Genomic DNA, 24,607 nt, shown 5'->3' with positions numbered 1-24,607 from the left:
TACTCAACAAGTGCACTAGGCAGGATTTTGTAGATGCTTTTATGGAAGTAAAATAAGTACATTTCAACACTCCCATCCTCCCCGTACCTTTTGTGAATGGTTACAACGCCGCATGTTTGGCGTTTGCCTGGAGCTGCTGAGTTTGTACCTAGAGATCTGTATTCCCCGTTGAGCAGCTTTCCAAATTTCCTGTTTGCTTCTTTGAGAACTGCTTATGGATGCTCAGTCATTAAATGCACCATCTTTTTCACTGGATGCTTAAAAAAATACAGATATTACAAGTTCCAAGATAGTTTCCTGGAAAGCACTTGCTCTAAGATTTCTACTTTGGATACTTCACTACCAGTCAAGTTAAGAAGCAGCTAATAATCTTTGAGTTTGAAATGAACAATTTCAAACAGTCTTTCTATCCCTAGTTAAAAATTGAATTGAATTAAATTATGCCCTTGTGTTGGATTGTCTTTAAGTGACAATTAAAAACTTGCTGTGTGAAGTAAATATTGATGGCTTGTGATTACTTTAATTGTTTTTTTCCATCTGTATTCCCCGTTGATTAGCAAGGTGATTTCTGTTTGCTTTACCAGTAATTACACAATCTACTGTAATGAGTTTCTCCCAAACAGCACTGAAATCCAATTTGTATTCTTGGGAAATCATCCTAAAAGCATGTGAATTTTATCTAGTTTCTATTCAGAAAAGCACACGGGAACAGAATGACAAAAGTACAGCCGAGGAAAAGTAAAAAAATACAGCTTGTCACTTGGAAAAGCATCTTAAGAATGAACTTATTAGGGCTCTCTGCGAGTTATCAAAAATCCACGGATTACAACATGGTACTATTACTTCAGAGTTCAATTTTTGACTACTTTTCTTCCAGTTCCTCAAAGCAAATGCTCATGTGGGATTTTTGGAGATGTCTCAGTGCACATTCTTCCGGGCCTCTGCTGGTGGCATAAACCTTCCGGGCAACTAACAGGAAAAAGAATCCCTCTCCAGAAGCCAGGGAGCCTGGTTTTGAAGAAGAAGAAAAAAAAAAAAAGAAAAAAAAAAAAAAAAGAAAAAAAATACTAGTTTACTACATATTGGCTAATTCAGGATAAGTGAAAAAAAAATTCCACATGAAGATGAGATAAGTAGTTTTAATGTGTGTTAGCATGTCAGTCGATGCTGTAAATCTCCCTTCTGCCACCCCACATTTTATCTCAACATAACACACGCAAAAATGTCTTGTCTTATCTTGGTTTGCACTTCATGTTAGTTACCACATAGATGCTAAAAGGGGAGCACAGGGGCTTTGCCAAGTGGAAGCACAAGCTCGGTTTCAGGACAAAGCACGTTGCAGCTGGAGGAATGGGACAATAAACGAAGGTGAAGAGAAAATTCCAGCAGTCAGCGTAGCTCACTGCCTGCCTACACCTTGGGAAATGGTTGCAATATGAAGAATTACTGCAGTTACTGAAGAATTTCAATTACTTGGGGAGAATTTCAACTTTTGAAAGTGGTGTAAAACGCCCCTCTCAAGTCAGATTGTAGTGAACTAGATTTACCAGCCATTTTTATTTCTTGAAATTATTTAAAGATGGAGCATATTTCAATGTCCTTTTTTAGAAGAATATGCTTAAAAAGAAAATAATTAATAAAACCCTGGAGCTCTTGCATGCAGGTTGCTTGGCCCTTTCCATTACTGTAAGTGCAGCAGCCAAATTCCTTATACAGTGATGTTCTTCTTTGCACGGAGGATCAGAGCTGGGAGGGACATGTGGGCTGTATTCAACAGTCCAGGCAGAGTCTCACACACTCTGCAGGGACAGAAGGCGATTGTCCCACAGTTCCTCTCCCTGATGACCAGCACCTTTCAACCCCAACAGCTGCAGACTGAAAGGTTTTTCCCACCACCCCTGTGGCTCCATCCAGGATGTCCAGGAGACTGGTGCCAGGAGGATGGGGAAGGAAGAAGTGAAGGAAGAGAAACAGCCTGCAGAAGGGTCAGGGATTCCTTATTGGGGGGTGGAGAGATCAAAGGAATTGGAATGAAACTGGAAAGCTGTGTCCCAGTGGTGTTAGAGACTTTGTGCTGGCCTCCTACCCTGGTATGACTGGCTTTGGGGTGTTTTGTGCTAAGGCAAATGAAGATGAGGACCCCTACTTGTAGTATGTACTCCTACTTGTGCCGTTATCCTTTCTGGCAGAAATCAGGGATCCTATAATCCTTCAAAGTCCCTCTCCATCCTAGCATATTCAGTACAGTATCGGGATCAATCAGGTTCAAGAATCCAACTAAACAGAGATGATTTTCAAGCTAAGACTGTCGTATTTCCCACATCAACTTGGTACTTTTCATATTGATGTGGAACATCTGATGAAAGAAACGCTTTAGGGAATCAAGCAAATCCAGAACAGCACCTTGTGGAAACAGCCCAAACGGATTTTTCTCTCTCTCTCATTTGTTTTTGTTTTTGTTTTTGTTTTTTTTTTCCTTGCCATCATGTCATATTTAAGTAGGGTTGATCCTAATCCTGCCCAGAAGTATGCATGCCTTCAGCTCAGCACCTCAGCTCCCACCGGCTGGGATGGAAATGTAGCAGTCGATGGGACTGAGCCCCAGGGAAATGTTCTCTCAGTAATCACTATGCACACCCCTGGCATTATAACACTATCTTCAAATAATAAATAATAATCAAGCATATTCCCATCTACCCCTGACAACAGCATTCAGCATCAAGAAGGTACCGTGGGATGAGTTTGGTGTTTTAGAGATCTTTTTCAGGGAAGAATATCTTTCTTCTTCAGCTGCCCTAAATCAAGGCTGTCTCCGCACACTGTCTGGATGAGGAGCAGAACGTAGTTGATGATGAAGAAATTCTTTTGCTCTAAATACCAGTAGAAACACCAGACTTTTCAAGGCAGCTGCACCCGCACAGCCATCACTGCTGCTAAAAGGAGAAAGACTTTGGGTCTCCGCCAAGGTTTGGCTGATCAAGGACTATCATGTGGTCCCCAAAAGTCACAGCGATCCCTCTGCTATCCCTAACCAGTGCTGATAAACAGGGCCCAGAGATCTGGCAAAGGTGTCTGTTTGCAGTGAAAAGGTGAATTCAGACAAGCTGAAAATCCATTTGGAAATGGTGGGGTGGGGAAACTGCAAATCAATAAGTCAGTTTGCTGTGTTGCTGGATGTAAGCTCGCAGCAGCAGGTCATTCAACTTGCCCTCAGAAATTAGCCGAGGTTTAATTCTTGATTCGCAGCCACCTGCCCTGGGAATTGACTGGAGTTGTTAGAAAAGCCTGAGCAGGTGTAAAGGAGGTGACAGATTAAGAGAACAGCGAGACGTAAAGAGGTTCTTCTGGAAACCGCCAGGAAGCAATTAGGATGCAGGAATGATTTATTTAAAAGCATTTGAGCGAACAGGAGCGGCACATGCTGTTTGCAACAAGGCTGCCCTCTGAAAAGGAAACATTGCCTTGAAAAGAGTCAACATGAGGACCAGGAAACAAGCTGAGAAGATGGAATATTAACAGAGATTCACAGCCTTAGTTTGAGTAGTAGAAGGGGAAACACAAAAATAAAAAAAGAAGAGGAAATGTCCTGCAGAAAAAAAGCATGAGTGAATGATGTAAAATCCTTTTTTAACCTGAGTTATAAGAAGTGGCATCGGGCTTTCCAGGAGATAATTTTTGTTGATAATTAATCTAGGCACTCGTGTAGCCCATCATATTATAATACACAGGAGCACTCCACAAGCAGTAATAAACTCCGCTGCTGGTGAGAGAAGCTGTTCATTAACTCATTTGCAAACACACTTTCATCTCCATGCCATGGACTATCTCCAGAGCAGCCCTAAGGAGTTCATAGTCTTTACCTGAATGTGAGGGTTGTGATTCAAGGAAACAGGTATCAGAGGTGGGAGTTTGGTTTAGGTCACCTTACTCTTTCTGTAGTGTCCTAATTCTAAGACGTTCCTTTGACTTTATGACCTTTATCCATAGCATGCAATTTCTGGATTGGCAGGTGCAATCATACAGTTAGGCACCTATATGGCTGAAAATGCAGTGTCAGAATGAAAGGATAAAGAGAGATTAAAAAAAAAAAAGCAATAATGAACGCCTGCTCAGAAATGGTAGATGCTAAAGTGAATACCAACCTCATTACAAGCCCTTTTCTCCCAACAGTATTTGAGAGTGGCAACAAGAAGCTCCATGTATTTCAATTTATTTGCAAATTCCCCTTTCCCTGTAGTTTTTCCAGTTTGCATTTGGGGTACAGATCTAATTTTGTTTCTTTTCAAACCAAGGGGAGCAACTTGGGACCTCAGGCCTAGCTCCTAAAGACACTGGGCTGTCGCTTGGGCTCTGAAGATTTCTTTGAGTAATCCTATCCTTGGCAGCAAAGCACAGGACAAACCAGACCGGACAGAAAAGAAGCACCCGAATTAATCCAAGCTCTCTTTCTTCTACTTTTTTTTTTTTAAAAAAAAAAGCACAATTAGAGAGGGAAAGACAGGTGTTGCTGGGGCACGCACAAATCTATTTGAAAGCATTAGCTGAAACTGCTTATTTGAATAAGTGGCCAGAGCTTTCAACTCAGCTGCTCTGTTCCCTTTCGGATGTCCTTTTTTTCCCTGCTCTCTCCCCTCTAATTTGAACAAGCAGGTTAATTTGATGAAATCCCTAGCTGCATAAAACATATGCTGTTGCCCAAAATGGGAAGGAGGTTTCCTCTTCTCCCTGAGACAGCAGCTTGCAGGGTATCACTCACAGCTGTGCGCTACAGCAGGCAGACATTTAGTAGAGGTTCTCACTGCTCTCATGGGTTTTAGGATTTATATGACCAGCCAAGGAGGATTTTTACTGTTGCTCAGGCAGAACTCCTTGTTCCCTGGGCTCCACTGTTAATTCATTTCAGTGTTGATCTGGAGTTAATTAAAAAAATGCAGTCTATGCTGAGTAGCATCTGCCTTTGAATGATGCTGCTCAGATCTTCTTCCAGCTTGGTCCAGTGGATGCTTGCTGGTTATCTGAAATGATGTGCTTTTAGACCGGTGAGAAAGGATGGGAAAAAGAGAGGAGCAGCCCCTATTCCAGCTCAAACCCATCTCCTCACTATAGGAAACTCTGTCAGCCTCAGGTGAAACACTGCTCCCAAAGACTTCACCCTTCAGATTTCTGCCACTATCATGCCACTATCAATTTCATGGCTAGGGTATCTGTGCATGCTACTAATACGCTATTAAAATGTATGCATAGAGGAAGAAGCCTCACTACTGTTATAAATGCGATAGCTCCTAGGGAAAAAGAGCCTGTGATCTTTTGATTAAAGACTGTTTCCCCTGTGTGTGCTGAAAGGAAGCCGCATTATTGCACTTCCTACTTTGTAATTGTCTTTCTGCAGCTTTAAAATTCTCTTCTGACAGCTTTACTGGGATTTCCATTGGTTTACAACACTGATTTCTTAACTCACTGTCAGATAATGAAGACATATATACCAACTGTAAAACTTTATCTCTGTGTGTTCATAGTGAACAATTTTAATAGTCCAAAAACGCTGCATTTCTGTTAACAGATGAATTACTGTGAGCACCAATGTGAGCACACTGGGAACCTAACACCAGTTTGGTGTCACCTGGGTACAAATACATAAGTTGTATTTCTCGTCTCAAGAATGACAATGTTCCACTGAAATAGTAAACCAAAAATGTGGCAGTTACTGAAAAAATGTCCCGATTCCTGGACAAGACCTTTTTTTTTTTGGTCAAATATAATCTGATAGTGGATTGTCAAAATCTGATAGTGGATTGTCAAAATAATTGAGAAGTTCAAACATTACTCTCATTAGAACATATTAGCAATAACTTTGAACAGTTATCAGTGAGGCTACCCGCTCTTCAGAGATCATTGCCTGTGTTCTAGCAGTCTAAATTCATTGATTCTTCTTGATTTTGCCCTGGAAACACACATGAATGTCATACAATGGGGCACTCTAGACCCATGCTGCTAATGCCACTAAGCCACATAGATGACAGGAGGCTGGCTTTCAAAATACCAACCAGAGGCCTGGTAATCCCCATGGCTGATATTTCTAGTGCTCAATGCTGTCACAAGGTTTAAAAGCTGCCATTTTTTCCTTAAGCATAACACTGAAAACGGCAAAAATGAAAGCTATGTGGTTCATTTATCTCTCCCTTTACCCAGCTCCAGGAGGCTGTCACACAAACCATTTTAAAATCTGTATAGATAAACTTGTATATAGAAATATATCGGAATACAGAAATACAGAAATATAGGTGTATAGATACAATATATTTATAGATATAATATATTCATAGATGCATAGGTAAAACTATCTCTGGGCAAAGAAAGTAAGGAACAGGGGCAAAAAACTTCCCTGAATGCCAGGATCAGAGAGGGCTCAACATTCCCTGCTTGTCTACAATGGCAAGAAGAAGCCAAGGTGTGTAGGTAACATGATCATGGCTTTGCCTGGAGCCTGAGCTTTGCTAGGAAACTCTACCATTGAGCTAGGCAGTAAATGCTGACTCAGGGTTTCCACTCTCTCAAGGTGGAATAAATTTTGGGAAGTCGCTGACAGCACTGAGGCTGGGCTCTTGTTGGGCTGTGCTGAGATGATCTGAGGAAAGCAAAAGGAAAGAGCTGCCACGTGATTGAAATCCTAACCCATGCAATTGGTGAGACTTGCAGTTAATGTCTGTGGAGACAGGATTGCATACACTGATTTATGACGACCGCTCCCCACCTTAGGGACCCTCATTGCTTGCCAGGTTTTACACTGGGGTTCACGCCAGATAGAAAATTCCAGTGACAACATTGTCCTGAGGACTTCAGAGGCACCAAATGTCAAGGGGATAAGGAACAGTCTAGAGCTAACATGGAGGATCTTATTACTTGATTAAGTTAAGGGTAAGGAAGGTTCAGATGGAAAGCTGTGAAAGCTTCTGAGTAACATCTAGCAGGTTCTGGAAAGACCCTCAAAGGAAATGCTAGAAGCAGAGTATCTGCAAATGAGAACCGTGATGAGGCTTCTTGGGTCAGAAGAAGTGCACAGGAGGGTGACAGACTCTGTAGCTTACCGTTAGCACACATACTGAGTGAAAAGTGAAGGTGATGTGAAAGCTCAAGCCCAACAGCAAGTTGTGTGTTTTATGGGAAATGGTACCAGGTGATAGGGATTCCTTAGGATTCACCTGCTCTCCACAATGTTACAGTGATGCCTCGTGTTCAGAAGTATTCTTTTCCAAAAAAACTACAAAACTATTTGAAAACAGATACTGAAAGGATTTGAAATGTATGCCATATTGTGATCTGGAGGTTACATCGACCTTGCAGGTGTTTCTGGGTGCCAGCATGTTTCTGATACCTAGCAGAGCACAAAGCAGAACCTTAGAGCAGCTCTGGGCTGCACAGTGCAGCCTTGTAACAGGGAAAAAAAAGTAACAGAAACAGCTGACTTCACCTTTTACTGCTATTATGTGGGGCAGTCAGCACCAATTTTGAAAACTGCTTGATTTTTTTCCTAAAAATAGCCTTCCGGGTCACTTTTAATCAAGTCCAAATGGCCAAGTCTCTGCGTTAGTAATTCTCCTATAAATTAAATTTGACGGGGATACCTTCAAAACCAACATCCAAGCATTTAAACAAGTTGTCTCAAACTCAATTCTGACTCCAACCTTGTAAATCATTGCCAAATATCACAGAGCTTCACAGCCTAATCCTCTGAAGAGATATCTAATGCTGTGTAAATCTGTGTCAGGAGGACAACATCACTTGTGACGTGTTTCAGGGTGACATTTACGGCACTCCAAAACAAATGGTAACCTGCTCAGATCCAAAGTCTGGTCTTGCAGGATTTGAAAAGAACATCTTCTGCCTGGAGAGAAAGAGGAGGTATAGGACATATATCCGTGTTGAGGGAGGAAGTATGCAGATGCACAAACCAAGGCAGTTTGAAGACCTTGAGAAGATCTGACTTTCAGTCATTGTGGGTGAAGCTAACAAAGAAGGGTGTTGGATGCTCCGTGTTTGATTAATTTTCTTTTTAACCTTTACGTTTGTTTTACAAATGAATGAATTTCCCTTGGTATGTGAGTGTACAGATCTTGATTTCTATCACTAAGCATGCTATCATTGAGCCGTTTTTCTTATACCTCCAGCCTTTCTGGATAGAAAGCTCCAAAACTTCATGGGGTTAAGGCCATTTTCTGCAGTGAACTTTCCATCAAAGACAGAAATAGTGTTACTATTTCAGAGTCACTCCTATCATGATACCTCAATAATGCCAGTCATATTACAGTTTTAAGATTACTTATTTGAATGGCTTTAGTATATAAGTATGCTGTGCATTTGCTTACTGCTATTAGACAAATCCTTCAGCCCTTTCTCATTATTTAGGCAACATTAAGTCAATGGGGAGAGTGAATGAAAGGAGGCTTTGGACTGTATGTTAATGCAACTTCAGAATACAGGTTGTTAATTAAGGCTGATAGGGAAGACAGAAAATGGGTGCTGCCTCAGTTTGGAAGTGTTGGTGAGTTTCAGATGGTTTTTAAGTCAAACTCAGATTTTCATCTTTAACTGTGAGCATTGACTGAGCAGGATTTAGGTGAAAGAAACATGCCAAACCTATTGCATTACTTTAAAATACCTTCTTAGGTGTGCTTATGTCATGGGTTCAGACCTGCTTTCTTGGAGATGGAAGCAAAGGCTTCAGTGGTGATTTTTACCTCCCCAGTCTCTAAGGGACCTAAGACATCAGACCTTGAATTCAGTCTGCCTGTCTACTGTGATATTTTTATAGCACACTCACCACTAAAACCCAGAAGTGTTTATTAAGATCTTCCTTCCACGTCAACCACTGGGTCTGTACATGGGAGGTGAGCTAGTGTCACACCTTGTTAAAGACAGACATGTTAAAACGTGGCAGCCTCTGTGCCACTTAGTCATCTGCAGAGGTGGGCTGTCTTATCCGGGCAGATATCTAGCCCGCTGCATCCAGTCCAGGCTTGATGTCTCTGAGACCTCCTGCCCTTAGGCTTGCTGTCACTCACATGCCACAATAAAGCCATCAATAGGTAAAAAATTTAACCATTTGAGCAAGTTTTACAAAGACACTTAGCTGTGCAGACAGCACTTGTACATAAATGAATGCATATTCAGAAGAAATATTGCTCCATAGAGGACAGCAGCTTGCAACTTAGGGGACCAGGCTCATCTTATCCTGCTTTATCACAAACCTCATGGGTGATGCTGGGCTGATCAGCCAGCAGTGGGGTTCAGAGGAAAAGTCATCTCATTCTAAAATGAAAAGGAGTTTCCCACCAGAGCTGTCTGTTTTCATGGAGGAGCCTAGAGTTTCCTTTTACATTAAGCACCTAATTTTTCATATAGTGTAGAAGAATCCCTGTTTTTAGACTTAGCTGCTGTCTTTAAAATGGCAATAAAGCACACTGCTTCCAGATAAGCTTTGCACATTCACATTGGTGAGTGTGAGACAATCCGATAATAAGATAACTGGGGCTGTGAAAACAACTAAAGTAAGACAGGAATAAGGGAACTGTGATGAGTAATATGCATAGTTCTCTGTCTTCTAAGAAAATAATATTTTATAATATGTGGCAATCAATTTTAGTTCTTTTTTTAATACATACAAATTGGCATGATACCTATGGTGCTGGAGAGCTGTTTGTTTCTCACTGCCTGCTCATTAGGAATTCAGACTGTGAACACTGATTTGAGCATGCAAAACCCAGTTGCTCCATGTCTTTGTTAATCTGACCCATTATCTGCACTGCCATTCAGTTCATCCAGACTCCAGTCCTGTGCCTGATAGCATCCACATTTCTAACCAGCTGGGCACTACAAAAGCTCTGAGAATAGGAAGAGCATTGGAACCCCTCCATACTGTCTCCAGATTTGGAAATAGATAGTTTATTTCAAAGACATAGGCTTTGAGGGGTATGAACCTGAAAGTTGAGCACCTGTCAAGTTTCCTTCTCTTTTAGAGACTGCAGAAACCAGAAAAAGTGAAAAAGTGCAGAATCAAAGAGTCATATGCATCATTCTCTTAGAGTCTATGGGGTAAACTCACATCTATCAGCAATCTAGAAGACTTGTTTCTAATCAGTAAGTTTAAGATTAGTAATTGAATGGTAATGCTAAAATCTTTTATCTCTGCTGGAAATGGTTAGATCTTACAGGTGCTTTCATCCAGAAAGCCCTAAATTATAACGCTTACATGACTCATATTTTCAATAGTGGAAGATACACACACCTTGAGGAGCGTACAGGAAACCTACAGTGCGGGCATCACAGAGCGGTGGTTTTGTAATGGTGATCTCCTTTCTCATCCACTTTGTGCAAGCTGACATTAAGAGGAATTCTGTGTGCTTAGGTAAAAGAAAAACAACTCTGAAAGTCTGTATTTCTGTAAGTTTTGCATTAAAGTGGAAACAAAGGTTTTGTGAGTTGGTAAGAGTTCTGTATATGCGTGGATGTAAAAATCTCCTTTTTTTCTATGTTGGTCTAGTTTAATGGCTTCCATTTAAGATTTTTTTTCCACTGTTCCTCTAACCAGCTGTTTCTTTTCAGGAAGGAAAGTTAGAAGAGAAAGAAAATGGCAGGACTGTACTAACAGATTGGATTCTTGCTTTGTGTCTCCATTCAGGTCTCTCTAATAAGCCTCATCGCCAATACACTTGGATACTCTGAGATGGGTCCCATTAAATCCCTCAGGACCCTCCGAGCTCTGCGACCATTAAGAGCATTGTCACGATTTGAAGGGATGAGGGTAAGAGTATATAAAGCATCAGTTAAAGCTCAACTGTGTGACGTCAAGCATGCAACAGGGAACTGTTGCACATGGTTTTGTCTTCACTTTGTCTTCCAAGGAAGTGAATTATAACGCTGTATCAAAACAACAAAATCACAAATCCCTCCTTTCTCTTGATTGCAATTGTATCATTATAGCTTTACCCTCTGGTGGATTTAATGATAAACTAATCCTGCTGCCTAACTTGTCATATTGCACTTTAAAAAACAGCTTTTTGGCCAAGGAAGCATCTGGCTAACAATTACCTCTCAATTATAAGACGTATCAGGGGAATAACCAAGCTACAAGTTTACTCCCTGCTTTTGATATGTATTAAAATGAAACTAACTGGGAAAGTTCTTAAGGACTTTGTCACTAGTAATTAAAGCAAAAATTAGAAATGCAAAAGTTAGGGAAAGCAAAGGAATTAATATATAAAATCTTTCCTTTGAATGGATTGCAGTTTTAATGTGGAATGTCAGGATTAACATTAAAACCATGTAGCTTGTGTTCGTTGCTCCATCTTGTGCATCCATCTCTTTGCCTTCTGCATTCCTTTGCCGGCGTGGCTATATCCACACAGCATACCTGTTTCTTTGTTAAGCCTACCCACTACACTAATCAATTATTGTCTAGATAACCACTTTATTTAACTTCCTGCACCATGCATGACTTGCAGATGATGGCAACTGTGCTCTGTATAAACTGAGGTTACTGCCAATCTTGCATTGCAAGATAAAGCAAATCTGTGACAAAATTACACGTAAATCAACTTACATTGTCTGATGATCCCAAATCTCTCTACTAGGCCAACAGAAATGCTACGATTTTCCTACTGAGGTATATTCAGGGTAAAGATTTCCTGTAGACAAAATTTTGGTCTAAATCATCAGTGACTAAAATGTGTAGTTCATGCACTCGGCTCCTAGCAATTAACTGTTCTCATTGCCATAGCCTTGCAGTAACACAGACTGAAGGTTAGAGAGCCTAACAACTGAGATAACCCAGGAAATGTCGTGGTAGAGCAATTTATGAAAACCTTGTACTGATACTTTGACTCTTCTGTGGATGATCAGAATTGGGGATCTATAGCTTTGTTCCACAGACCTTGTGATTATCTAAATCACATTATTTTTATGGATGACGATCAGACAAATCTAATTGCAGACCACATTCCTCTGGGTTAATACTAAGACAAAAATATTCAAAAAACTCTATTCATCTGGGCACCCAAACCTGAATTATTTTGTTCACCACGCTCTTTTCAGCAAACATAGGCTATATTTTAAAGGTTATTCACAAAATAAACGAAAAGCAAACTGCAGATCCTCAGTTGGCACAAAGTGATGTTGCCCTACTGACATTAATTAAAGCTTTCACTCCTATGTCATCTGAAAACCTCATCCCAAGTCTTTATTAAACATTCGCAAATTGAGCAAAAGTTGGTATCAGCAAAACCTGCACTAGTTTAACTACCAGAATGATTTGTACATGGACTCTCTCAAATCAATTTAAATCTAGCTTATGAAGGCTTAGCTTCTACTGGTGGATTTGCAAGCTCAAGCGAAATGCCTTTGACATGTTCTAAGCTGACATAAGAATGTTCACTCATGACTTTACATCAGTTTAACTAAATTGGATTCAAAACTGAAAAACAGTGGGAAGACTAGCCCAAAGCATCTGAAAAGTGAGACTGAAATAGGAAAGAAATAACGTGAAAAAGTTCACATCTCTATCTGAGACTAGCAAGAGGTTCGCTTGATGGAGATCTCACGTGGTGTACACACAAGCATCAGGCCAGCAAGTTTCTTTCCTAACATGCTCATACTTGTAGGCCCCCCTGGTCCCTGACTCAACATCCCTTTTCTTCCCTGTACCATTGCTGCAGCTGAAATGTATTCAGTCATTCTGAGCTATCAGAGGTAGTGAATTAGCTTGTAAACTGTGATAAAGCGTAATTGAAAATACGTGCTATTGGAAAATCAAATCATTTTATTTTTAGTTTGTCTAACCACACTTAACACGACTAGGGACAGTTAGACCTTTCATTATTAGGAGTTCATATGCTCCAAAATGCACAGGAAAATTACCAGTGCAGTGATGGATTAAATAATGGTAATGTTGAGAAGCAAACACTGACAGTAAGAAAATAATAATAGTTTGCTTTATAACATCTTTCTCTTGAATAACTCAGAGATCTCTGCATGACTGGAACAGGAGTAAGAAAACTCTCATTTATACTGCAGCAAGAGACTTATTTCATTGACACTGTACCTAAATTTTGGAAACAAAGGCACCAAGTAACACTTGGATAGCCAAGAGGATCTGTTACCATCAGACTTCAGTTTTTTCCCTGTCTTCGAACAGTCTGGAACCTGTCTGATTTTGCCACAAGTCTCAGCAGCTCCTATCCCATGAGAGATCTGCAAAATAAAGCTGAACTATTGCCATCTTGTCCTTCTGTCCCCCCAAAAGACCAGTATCCCACTTGACAGTTACTGTAGACCCAAGGGTTTCCATGCATGTGCCACCATCCTGCCTCACCCACTGCTTTCCAGGCCATATTAGAACCGTATTAGTAAATTTAGACCTGCCTGTCCCAAATCATTAAACTTCCCACATGTCCTCATTTTTTGTCCATCAGGGAATTATTTCAGAGCTACCACTTCCCTGAAAGTTTCTTCCCAGCAAGGGAGGTTATTGCAGTATTTTAAAAGGATGAGTGGGATGATGATAGACCATTTAATGTGAAAATGATACTAGGCAAAGTCATGGTGAGGCTGCTACAAGATACATGCAGGAAAGAAATAGCATAATTAATGCTAGTTAGCATGATTTCATGGGAATAGTTCTTGTAAAACTGATACGGTCCTTTGATTTGATTACAAATTATGCTGATGATGGTAACTGTGCTGATATAATATCCTTAGATTTCAGAAAGGAATCTGATACCACGGGACATTGTGATGAAAACACGAGCTTTGTACCAAGCCAAGTAAACATCTTTTAAATTAATTTAAAATGGGTGATGGATCTCAAAAAGTAATTGTAAACAGTGATGACACTGTAAATTTGGTGATGAGTGTCTCAGGGTGAGGGATCCTTCAGAATGAGAACTGTCCTTAATCTGGACTTTAACAGTATCTGGAAGAAAACATAAAATCTTTGCTGACAACCATAAAGTGAGTGGAGTAGTAAGTGATGTTACGGGAATTATACTGACTGATCTGGATCACAGTGAAAAACAGATCAATTGCACAACAAGCGTTATAGTAAAACCACATACATCGTACACCTTGGGAGGAGGAAAGTAGGTCACTCTGGGGGAAGTGTCTTGGAAAACAGCAGCTGAGAAGGACTTAAGGATCGGGATGACTGTTCAACAGGACACAAGTTTTTGGGCAGGTCCAATAAACAAGGTGACTATTACAATACGTCAATAGGCAGGAAAATAACCCAAAAAGCAGAGGGAGAGAGCAGTGCTTCAATACTGGAATTCCACCAAACTGCTGGAAATGGAGTGTTAAAGATGGGAAAGTCTCTGCAGGGAGATACGAATGTGATTAGAAATCTGAAGGAACCAGGGCAGTTAGAAAGAATCTCTGGTTTTTTAATTACCCAAAGCAATGTTCAATGGTAACTCACCTGCAGTGAAGACGGGAATGATAGGAGAATATATCTAACAGCAGATGACTAGTGCCTCAAGTTGAACAAATTCAACCTAAAAATACAGCACCTGTTTCTAATGGTGAGAACAAAGGACGCTAGGAATAGATTATCTAATAATAATTTTTTTTGTCTGTTATTTGACATTGTGACACTGTAAATTAGTTGTCTTTGCAAAAGTTGTGTCCAGGCTTGGCTAGGAGTTATAATTGGGCCTGAAATTACTGCAGGAAGTCTGATGGGCTCTGTTGTATCAAAGGGAGGATTAACACACTGTGCAAGTCTATTTCTGGATTTAAAATCTGAATCAGCTTCGGCTGAAGAGGTGGCCTATGAGATCAGGAGAGCTGGAGGCCAGGCACAGGCTATAGATCTGCACTTCTGTGGATTAGTTCAGAGGGTGGCTCAGTTTCTACGTTATCCCTCTTTGGGGAGTCACCTGGAAGTGGTTTCACCTATAAAGGTTTTGACGGAAACCAAGAGGTATGAAACTTTTTCTTATACATGACTATATATGATGCTATTCCTAGATGCAGGAGAAATTCAACCTTTTCCATGGCAAGGTTTACAGCTGAACTTTTAACATGAATTTATGATAACAACTTCCCTTTATGTATCCAGGTCTTTAAGTCTTCTCACTTGTCTCAGTTCAAATCAGGAGTGCTTCCAGCAGACCAAATGGCATCAGGCTGGTGTAAGAGCAGAAGCAGTGAGAGAAGAATGAAACCCTTGTTAATAATTCATTTGGAGAGGTGTTACAGGATTTGCTCCAGCCTCACGTCGTGTTTTGTTATCTACAAGCCATTGAACAGAATTCAGCAGAAAGAAAAAAGCAGGATGCAGGCATGGCCATCACTTGCACTGCTGAAACCTGTGTCTGTGTCCTGTCATGGGGCTTGCGGATGGGAGCTGGGTTCAGTGGCATATGTAACATAAGTACAGTGGCTTTGTGCTAGCATGGGTTAAAACTGAACAAAAGTATTGTCCTGCATAGCAGCAAATGAAAGCTACTTTGACAAGGGCCGAGGCTATATCCAAAAAAGCCCTTGATTTGGAAATTATTTGGCATTTTGGTTAATGCGGTAAATTTGGTCTTAAAACAATCAACTTAGAAATTGATTAACATCCAAAACTGAAAGATAAAATTAGCAAAAAAAAAAAAGAAAAAAAAAAAGAAAGAAAATGAAAAGTCATCAGGAATGGGCCTATACAGAAAAAAAAATAAAAATGGTCAAGCAGCTTTTCCTGTGTGAAAATTAGCTTCATTCATAAATGCTCAAAATACAAATCTGGATTTTGAAAGATCCACATAATTATGTGTTGTATATTGTAGATGAAGCTGCTGCTATACATGCATGAAGCCCATTTTACTCTTCCGGGTATTTTTCTTCCTCAGCAATGCAAAGATGGGGAAATTAATGTCACATTACTAGCTTGTCAGAAAATTGGACACTAATACAAGAGAAAACAAGAGCTTTTCCATAATCAAATTCACAATTGAATAAAATTTAATTTTTATGGATCGATATCACCTTGTCTCAGTTTCAGAAATGTAGATGGAGAAGAGGAAGAGCTTAGTGTCTGCCTACCAGATTTTAATCTCCAAAGTATGAGGCAGAGATGGAGACAAATTCATGTAGTGGGGCTGGTGTCTGCAATAATGCTGTCAGACAGCTCTGCCTGGACTGTGCAATGGCAACATCTCCAGAAGCTGTGAATATGGAGAAACCTTGTTGACATAGGAAGGGGGAAACTACATTTTGTGATAGTCTTCTTCCCTCAGAAAACGTCTTTAGTATAATGATGGACATGCATAAACATCTTAATGCTCAAAACAGTAAACGATGTGCAGTTTGCCTGGTTGATGTACTGGTATTATAATGCTGCATTCAAACCTGACAGCTGTAGAGGGTCTGACCTTTATTTCTTTTGCATGGCTTCAGAATGGTGTCCATTGCCAGTGCCATCATTCCCACACCTTAAAAGCTCCTTTTGCTTTTCATTTTTACGCATGATTTTACACAGGGGTTTACAGCCCTGCCTGGATTGGTGTGTAGGAACTTTACAGAATGTCACAGGAAAAAATAATGCATTTTTTGTTAAATTAGAATGGTTTCACTGTTTTAATCATGCATACTGATCAGACAGGGGAAGCTGGCTTAGTACAGTATGTCTCAATCAGTTATTATTTAAATGGCCAAAATTTATCACAGCTGGAGTTCACATCCCAAGGACTATGGAAGCCTGAGTTCAGTAAAAGATTTCAGAAATCTTTTTTTGTCTATTTTGAGACAGTTATGTACCCCAGCCAATTCCAATTAGTTGTATGATTATGAGAGATAATTTGACTGAAGTGTATTATCTAGTAGGATCTGAGAGGTCAAGATGACTTCACAGATTGCTCCCAAATTAGAAGATTCCTCTTGAAAAAGCATCCTCCTATCGATGGGATGCCAATAGATTAGCTCTGCAATTACAAAAGGAAAAAAATAATCATGTGTGAAGCCTTTAATGGTGGCCGGGCTCCTTAGGTAGTGTTAGTAGTTATCCACATGTTACCATGTCAGGGTTCAGCCTAGTTAATCAAGGGTGCACAACAGCTTGTTAGCCAAGTGTCTGTATAAGTGCTGACATTAATTCTGGTTTTCCTCTCCTGTTTCCCTCAAGGTGGTGGTCAATGCCCTCGTGGGAGCCATTCCTTCCATCATGAATGTTCTGCTCGTTTGCCTCATCTTCTGGCTTATCTTTAGCATCATGGGAGTCAACCTGTTTGCTGGGAAGTTTGGGAAGTGCATTAATAAGACAGAAGGAGATATGCCTTTAGACTCTAAAATTATTAACAACATGAGTGACTGTATACTCTATAACGTGTCAGGCACGTTTTACTGGACAAAAGTTAAAGTTAACTTCGATAATGTTGGTGCTGGGTACCTGGCTCTGCTACAAGTGGTAAGTGTGACCACCATAAACTGATGTGCAAATGTTGCTTGTTCCTATTGAAATCATCAGTTTAAAGGCTCAGGTTAACCTCTGAACTTTTCTGGCTCTTTCAGCCTTACCCGTCAGGGGAATGCTCTTCCTCAGTTGTAAACGAGTCCTATTTGGCATATTAATTTGGTCTAGAGATATTTATGGCAGCTTCTGTTTTTAATTTGAGTTTCTGGTACATCACTGATATAGACCTCTGGGAGGTGATGGGACTATTGAGGTGAATAAAAAAACATTTTGTCAATATTGTAATCCAGAGCAAAGTTCAGTTCCAGAAACAAAAAGTCATGGTCCAGGAAGGACAGTTCATGCAGACAGAGTGCACTGGCCTTTCAGAACAGCCTGAGACTTCACTATTCCCTCCTTAGAAAAAATGAAGTTGTAGTGCCTTCAGTTACTCAGCTGAAGTCATTGCATAAAGTTGTAGTCACAAAGTAATCTTAATTTACAGTCGTCTGCTCACCTTCCATAGAGATGTTCAAGAAGGACACTGGTGCCTCTCATTCTCTTTCCTCACCTCATTTCCAGCTCGTAACATAATGAGCCAGATTGAACCGAACTACGAAATGTAGTGGTGATCAGGTTGCTGTAACTCCATGCAGCCTGGTCTCTCTGGAAAGGTAACAAGAGCCTATCAGAGAAGAGACTGTTGAGGTTCAAATACGATGGCAATATTTGATCTATAAAGACAGAAGTAAGCCACTTTTACAAGCTTTTGCAACAACAAATGGAAAACATAGATAAACGGGTTGTATGCACTGAGATTTACTGTGTTGTGACGCAGCACAACCTAATGGACAGAGCCACAGGAGACTCCATGTGCTTGTCTAGGCTTTGCCACTGGACTGCTGAGTGATTTTAGCCAAATAACTTTGTGTTTCAATTCTATGGGACCTTGATGTAAAATAGTGGTAATGATACTTATTTCCATTGTTGCTAAGTTGCTCTGAAGCCTAGTGATGACAAGGGCTGCATACGCACCAGGAGTGTTTGTTGTATTGCATTTTATGTACAGAGTTAAACAAGTCCCTCGCTACATCCTTGGACCAGGAGGTTATTTTATTGAAGCATCTGTGATGGCATTCCTTGCTTCTGGGATAAAAACTTGCATGCTGGGAGCTCAATTCAGCTGTCACGTATAGATATCCACCCTTTGCAATGCAGTAGGGTACTACCCTGGGCCCCCACCTGCCCTTCCAAGAGGGCATGAACCTCCCACAGGTCCCCATCAGATCTGCCAGCCCTTCTCCTTCCCACGATGCAAGTTTTCTTTCTCCTAGTGCTTTTTTTCTCTGTCACAGATGCATGAAATAGCTCCATGAAGTAGCTTTCCTTTATTGTAGAAATGCTTATCCTTATATACTCTATTCCTGGTCCACATACGCTTGCGTTTGAGATCTTCCGACCACTGTCCTCGAGTCTTTGCTTTCATACCCTCTGGAAGGCAGAAAGGTTAGAATGGGCACAACCACTTTTGATTCTTTCCATGACATAAAGCTGAACTTGCTGAAAGCAAGAGCTTTTATCCTTTGCATGTAATTATGATATTCAGCTCACCCATGCAGGGCAGATTAATTCACTTTGGATGTCTTTAATTAGATTTTCCATTCTATATAATTCTTTCTTTGTCTTTTATTTAAACATCCAATCCAGCTGAGCAAAAGTTTCCAGGTTTAAAATATTGTGCTGCTTATGTTCTTCATGACTGTATAACAGATGCTCGGTTTGCTTGGTGAAAAAAACTCCATCAGAGTAGTAGTTATTCCTTCACCATTTCTCTTATAAGACTCAAGCTCCAACTTTCTGAAAATCTGCAACTTTGCGTAAGTTGGCATTTCCTAAGGCGTATCCTGAAGCAGTCCCTTCTACTGTTCGGCAGTATCAGTTCCTGAGCACTTGGCACTGAAGGTACTGGTACCATTCAGCAGGTGGGACTGCCTTCTGTTGGGATGAGTGATGGCAGAAGAAACATAACTAGTCATAAGGTGGATCTCGGCACATTTATGAAGGGACGGTCTAGTACCACTGTTTTCCAGCTGAAAATGGACTTGATGACTGTGCCGGTTTCCATCAAACCTGCATTCCCATATTGGGTAGCAGAGAAGTAGGTTTTCAAGTTGCAGAAGTAAAAAAGAAGTGCCATAAATATAGAGAGTGTACAGGCTGGACAAACTGATCATGGCAGGACATGAGGGAGCCCTAAAACTTTGTTCAGCTTCTATGGCAGGTGCTGGCTCCTGCTTCCAGGACAAAAGGCAGGAGCCAGATACCATTAGGGGATTGATTTTAACCTTCATCCTGCACCTGGAGCTCTTATGTCCGCTGCTAATGATGGTCTTAGGCAATAAAGTGTAAAGGTGACACTCACAGAGAAGAGGCCCAAACATCTGGATTTCCTTTGCCAGACTCCAACCGAAGGGTGTTGGTTACAGGTGCTCCTTTCCAAATATCCTCCATATGGGGTCACATTTCATGAGCAAACTACCATAGGAATTGCAGGGGATCAGTTAACAGCTCAGCTCTCCTAGAGAGGCAGACACATCCATGCATCTTTGTGCACACTGAGACAGTGCACAGCAATGATGAGATAAGCATTTTGGTTACAACCCTCCGGGATCCAAAATATGAGCTTTTAAGTGGGACTTGTCTTTTGACTGTTGACATTTTCAGCTGCTGCAACACACTCTTTAAGTGACTCTGAAGTTACCTCTGAATGCCTGAATGTGTCTGAAAATCCAAATGGAAATATGTAAACCAAATCTGTCTGCCTAATGTTCTGTCTTCACTTCTACAGCATCCTTGAAAGAAATGAGAAGCTGCTACTATGGTAACTTTAAGGCTTACTACTATCCAGAGGCAAACTTTCTGACAGTGTAGTTGAGAGCTGCATGAAACTTTGCCCAAATATCCTTTGCTCTTTTCCTATCTTGTTTAGGATCCATCATGTTGTTCTGAAGTTGCCATTTTGAATTAATGAGAAAACGTTCATTTGAAGCGGTTGGTCAAGCTTCAAGCTTCTCCAACTAACAAACGGGCGGTCTCACAACAGATTACTAAAATAGGAGGTAGTCTATGCTCACTCTACAAGCAAGAGAAATGCTTCATTCACGGGGAGGAAAAGACCTTTATAATCATGACTTTTTAATTTGCAAGGGCGATTCACTCTTCTAGGGACTTAACACCCTTAACACCCTAATCTATCAGGAAAAAATCATTGCTACAACCCAGCGCTTCAGTAATGCTTTTTCTATATTCCCAGAATTGCTTTGCAGATCATAGCACCTATGTTCTATAAATCTGTATTTGAGCTGAAGAAAGAAGTTTCTTAAATGTCCAGGGGGAGTTTTGCATTTCCCTTGCAGAATCCTTCCCTTCACTTTATGATCATCTCCACATATTTTTTTGCAACCTATCTTGAAATTTCAGCAATCTATTGAACACCAAGAAAACAAGTGGTCTCTCATGCAGCATCTGGCCTGCTTGTAAAAGTTCTCCTTAGACAGGAACAGACTTACATCTAATATTACCTACACCTCTTTGTCACTCTGGGATTCCAGACAACAGAGGCACTCCTAGACCATTACAGCAATCAGGAGCTGTAGAGTTAAATCAACCCCTCATGCCAGGTTCGAAGTCATGACTGAGCTCATAAATCAGCTACAAAATGGTCATGAGACAGCGGTGTGTGTCTAAAGTTACTGAGTTACACGATCTCTTGCACTTCTGTAAACTGTAATGCTAGATTTTACTTTTGCTGTGGATGCAAAATGTGCAAAAAATCTATGCTTCTGAACAAACCATGAATTGATGCGCTAGGGTAGATATCTCCATATCTCCAAAGATCAGGAGTAAGCAGTATTTCCATGAGGAATTACTGGTGGAAGTTCAATGGGAGCAGAGGCAGTGTTCTTGGAGCCTGCATAGCCCTGTGGAGTGCAGACCTATGGGCTGCTCTGATGGGTCCAACGCTCGGTGGTGCCCTCCCCAGCAAATCGTCTTAATGAGAAATAAACACAAAACAAATGTCCAGTATAAAATTGCTGCTATGATGAAACGGAACAAACTGAAAAATTCAACAGAAAAGCCAGCAGACAGTGGAGTTAGCATAGCCAACTTAAATACGTGTAGTTTGGCTGTACTATTGATGGCTCTGTTTTAACTTTCATAAGTTTCTCTCACCAATAGGAATGCTTAAAGCAGCATTTCAGAAATGCAAAGACCAGTACTTCTTCCATCAAAAGCAGCCATTTTTGTTGCACTATTGCAGTCCTTTTCTAGAAAAAAAAAAAATCCTCGCAGGTTTAAAGGCTTGTTTTATTTTAAGGGACCATTTGGTTTGAGGGCAGCTAGTGCCGTCCCACCTATCTGTCTTCCTCCCCACTAATTTACTGCATTGCAGCTCTAACCACCAGTCAAATAACAAAATGTAATCCCATCCCAAGATGAGTTTATCAGTAGATAATCTCATCACATGACAGTTTCAGTAGAAAATGGTGTTTCTCTGGATAGCTTCCAGGCAGGATAATATCACAAACACTCCCATGAAGATTTTGTCACTTCCTTATCCAGAGTGTAAGTGGTTACTAATTCCAGATAAATAATTTCTTTCCCCAGTGTTATATTTCTTTCATTCTCAGTATTTTTTACCCTCTGCAGATGAAGTATCTAGGGAACCTACCAGAAGCCCCATGGATTTTTAATTCTCTTACTTCTGGACAACTGGGAAAAACAGAAAATCACAGTACTTCATTCTCTTAATATTTATTTTTGTCAGATCACTTCATCATCTGTTACCGCTATAAACTACTGTGCCTTACAGTAGAATCTCTCATCTCTGTGGTACACATTGAGGGGTAAAAGAGGTACTCAAGAGAAAAGATTTCCTCCCAAATGGGAGAAAAGTACAGGCTAAGATCATATCATTTTGTGCCACAGGGAAAGGATTTCTTGTTTCACCCTGTCCACGCTTTCTGAACGGCACTTTGAGCTGAAAGCTCCAAGCGACTGTAATGACACCAGAAAATCTGTCATCAGATTAGAAAGAGAACGGCAAAAAAGGAAAATATTAGAACAGTTAAGGAGAATCAGCATGACAGGTTCAAATAATTATTTGTTTCAATAAAACTGCTGATCAATCCTGTAAATGCTTTACATCTAAAGTGGTTTTTAACACACAGTACCATGGAATAGATTTTCCAAAGGGTTCTCGTTTTGGGGGTTTAATCTCTTTCAACCAGTAGATAAAAATGAATACAACCTTTCAAACATTTTATATGTACTTTCATGAGAAATATGGTTGACCTCTTGTACCTTTTCCTTTGGCTCAGTAGCCTTCAGAGGGAAATGGGAAGGCAATGTTACCTCCAGGATTTAATTTAATAATAGAGAGTGTATAATGGAGCATTTCTAAAACTACTGGCTGTACCTAGCTCAACACAAATGCCTGGGATTCTCCTGGGAACCACTGGCCGAATTCCTATTAGCATTATCTGGAATTGCATGCCTACGCACCAGGAGAAAATTCAACCGAAGTATCAGTAGGATGCAAAAAAATATTGGGTGTGGGTCTTTCATGCATGCTAGTGTAAATCTGATTAAATTAATAAATCTAAAAATGCCTCATTATCTGCTCAGACTGATTTTAAATCCAGCGTAAGTCTAAATGGGTCAGAAGTCAAATGAAAAACAACCCCAAACTAAAATAAAGGCAATGTGGCTTAGGCCAGAGTCAGACCTAATGCCAGGTATGTTTAGCATCAAGCTGTGTCTAATGAAAGGCATATATTGAGAGCAGAGAGTCATGGTTTTGCTACAGAATAGTAAAATCACTTCTACATGTTTCTTCTCCTAGGAGTGTTATCACTGCCCGCCCTTTGTCTATTACAGGTTCCAGTAAGAGACACTGACTTTTGTGGAATCCTTCCTTGTTTAAACATTTTTTTTAAAAAAAATTAAAACTCTGATTTAAAAAAAAAGAAATCTGAACAGTAAAGCAGATTGAGTTTCCAGGGCCAGGCTCACAGCAGGTGCTGATTGCCTTTGCTCCTTTCAAGTCAGCTGTGATTTATGCAGCTCCCTGGGCTTTAACATTGCCTTGATTTACCCTGTTTTAAAAAAGGGCAGAATCCAAGCTTCAGTGACAACGTAGTCACTGCCCATCAGTCTGAACAAGCAATATGGATGGAATCCATCTCACCTGGTCCAAGACTTGTGCAGGATGGTGCTCCGAGTTGTCCTGTGTAGCCATATCTGTTCATTACTTGAAATTCTTAAGGTCAAAACTTCCAAAGATTTAATTGCCATGTTTTCTGTCCTTTTTAAAATCTCTTTTAAAAACCTCTGTTTTATCCCTACAAGTGCAGAAGATCAGAAAACATGAATGAGAGAATCCAGAATTATTTTAAGTATCTAAAAGAACATAAACTCATGGATAAATATTGCTTTAAAGGAGAGGCAATTCATTAACTGCAACAAATATGCTCAACATTGCATTTTGAAAACTCATCACAGAGATGATAAAAACATTTCAAGATATACTTATTTGATATGCTTAATTACGTATTTTGTGGGGTTTTTTTCAGGCCACATTTAAAGGTTGGATGGATATTATGTATGCAGCAGTGGATTCACGAGAGGTAGGTCACTACAAGGAAAGGAATCATTTCCTTTTGCATTGACTTTCGCAGCATTTGTGGTGTTTAACAACAACAACAACAACAACAGATACACGCAGGTTGCCTGTCCCTGTCTTACTCTGATTGAGACAGTTGTGGACGTTCATTTTTTGCAACTGCTACTGAAGCATCGCAACTCTGAGATTAAAACAAATGTAGTGCTCAGTTCTACACAACTGGTTTATCTATTCGTACTGCAAAACTCCCAACACAGAGAGGTACCTCCAGCGTGAGACTGAGTCTACCAAAAATCTAAATTGTCCTCTTTGTTTCTTCCACTCTCCCTGTTGACTGCCATATTTTCCAAAGATCTAACTTCTGATAATAGAGCCTCAAGTGCTGGGTTTACATTGCATTCCCCTGTAACCCACATACTCAACGGTCCCTATATCTTCAGCTTGTGCAAGTTTTTCTCTGCAACCAGCAGCTCCACTCAAGGAAGGTGGAGGAGCTCCTGGCA

At 40.4% G+C, this 24,607-nt stretch overlaps 1 protein-coding gene across 1 annotated transcript in view; it reads left to right on the top strand.

The window, feature by feature from the left end:
* Nucleotides 1-24,607, top strand: part of LOC104168956 (sodium channel protein type 5 subunit alpha-like) — a gene marked incomplete at its 5' end in the record, with an annotated part of 137,117 nt that overhangs the window by 106,725 nt on the left and 5,785 nt on the right. Inside the window, 3 exons of the mRNA XM_009709740.1 lie at nucleotides 10,676-10,798; nucleotides 17,153-17,434; nucleotides 24,055-24,108. Coding sequence (XP_009708042.1) covers nucleotides 10,676-10,798; nucleotides 17,153-17,434; nucleotides 24,055-24,108 — 459 coding nt within the window. The remainder of the gene's footprint in view (nucleotides 1-10,675; nucleotides 10,799-17,152; nucleotides 17,435-24,054; nucleotides 24,109-24,607) is intronic.

The sequence above is a fragment of the Cariama cristata genome, unplaced genomic scaffold (genome assembly GCF_000690535.1).
Source record: "Cariama cristata isolate BGI_N322 unplaced genomic scaffold, ASM69053v1 scaffold591, whole genome shotgun sequence".
Taxonomy (NCBI): domain Eukaryota; kingdom Metazoa; phylum Chordata; class Aves; order Cariamiformes; family Cariamidae; genus Cariama; species Cariama cristata.
Note: the sequence above shows the minus strand (reverse complement) of the source record. Positions and strands in the feature narration are given on the sequence as shown.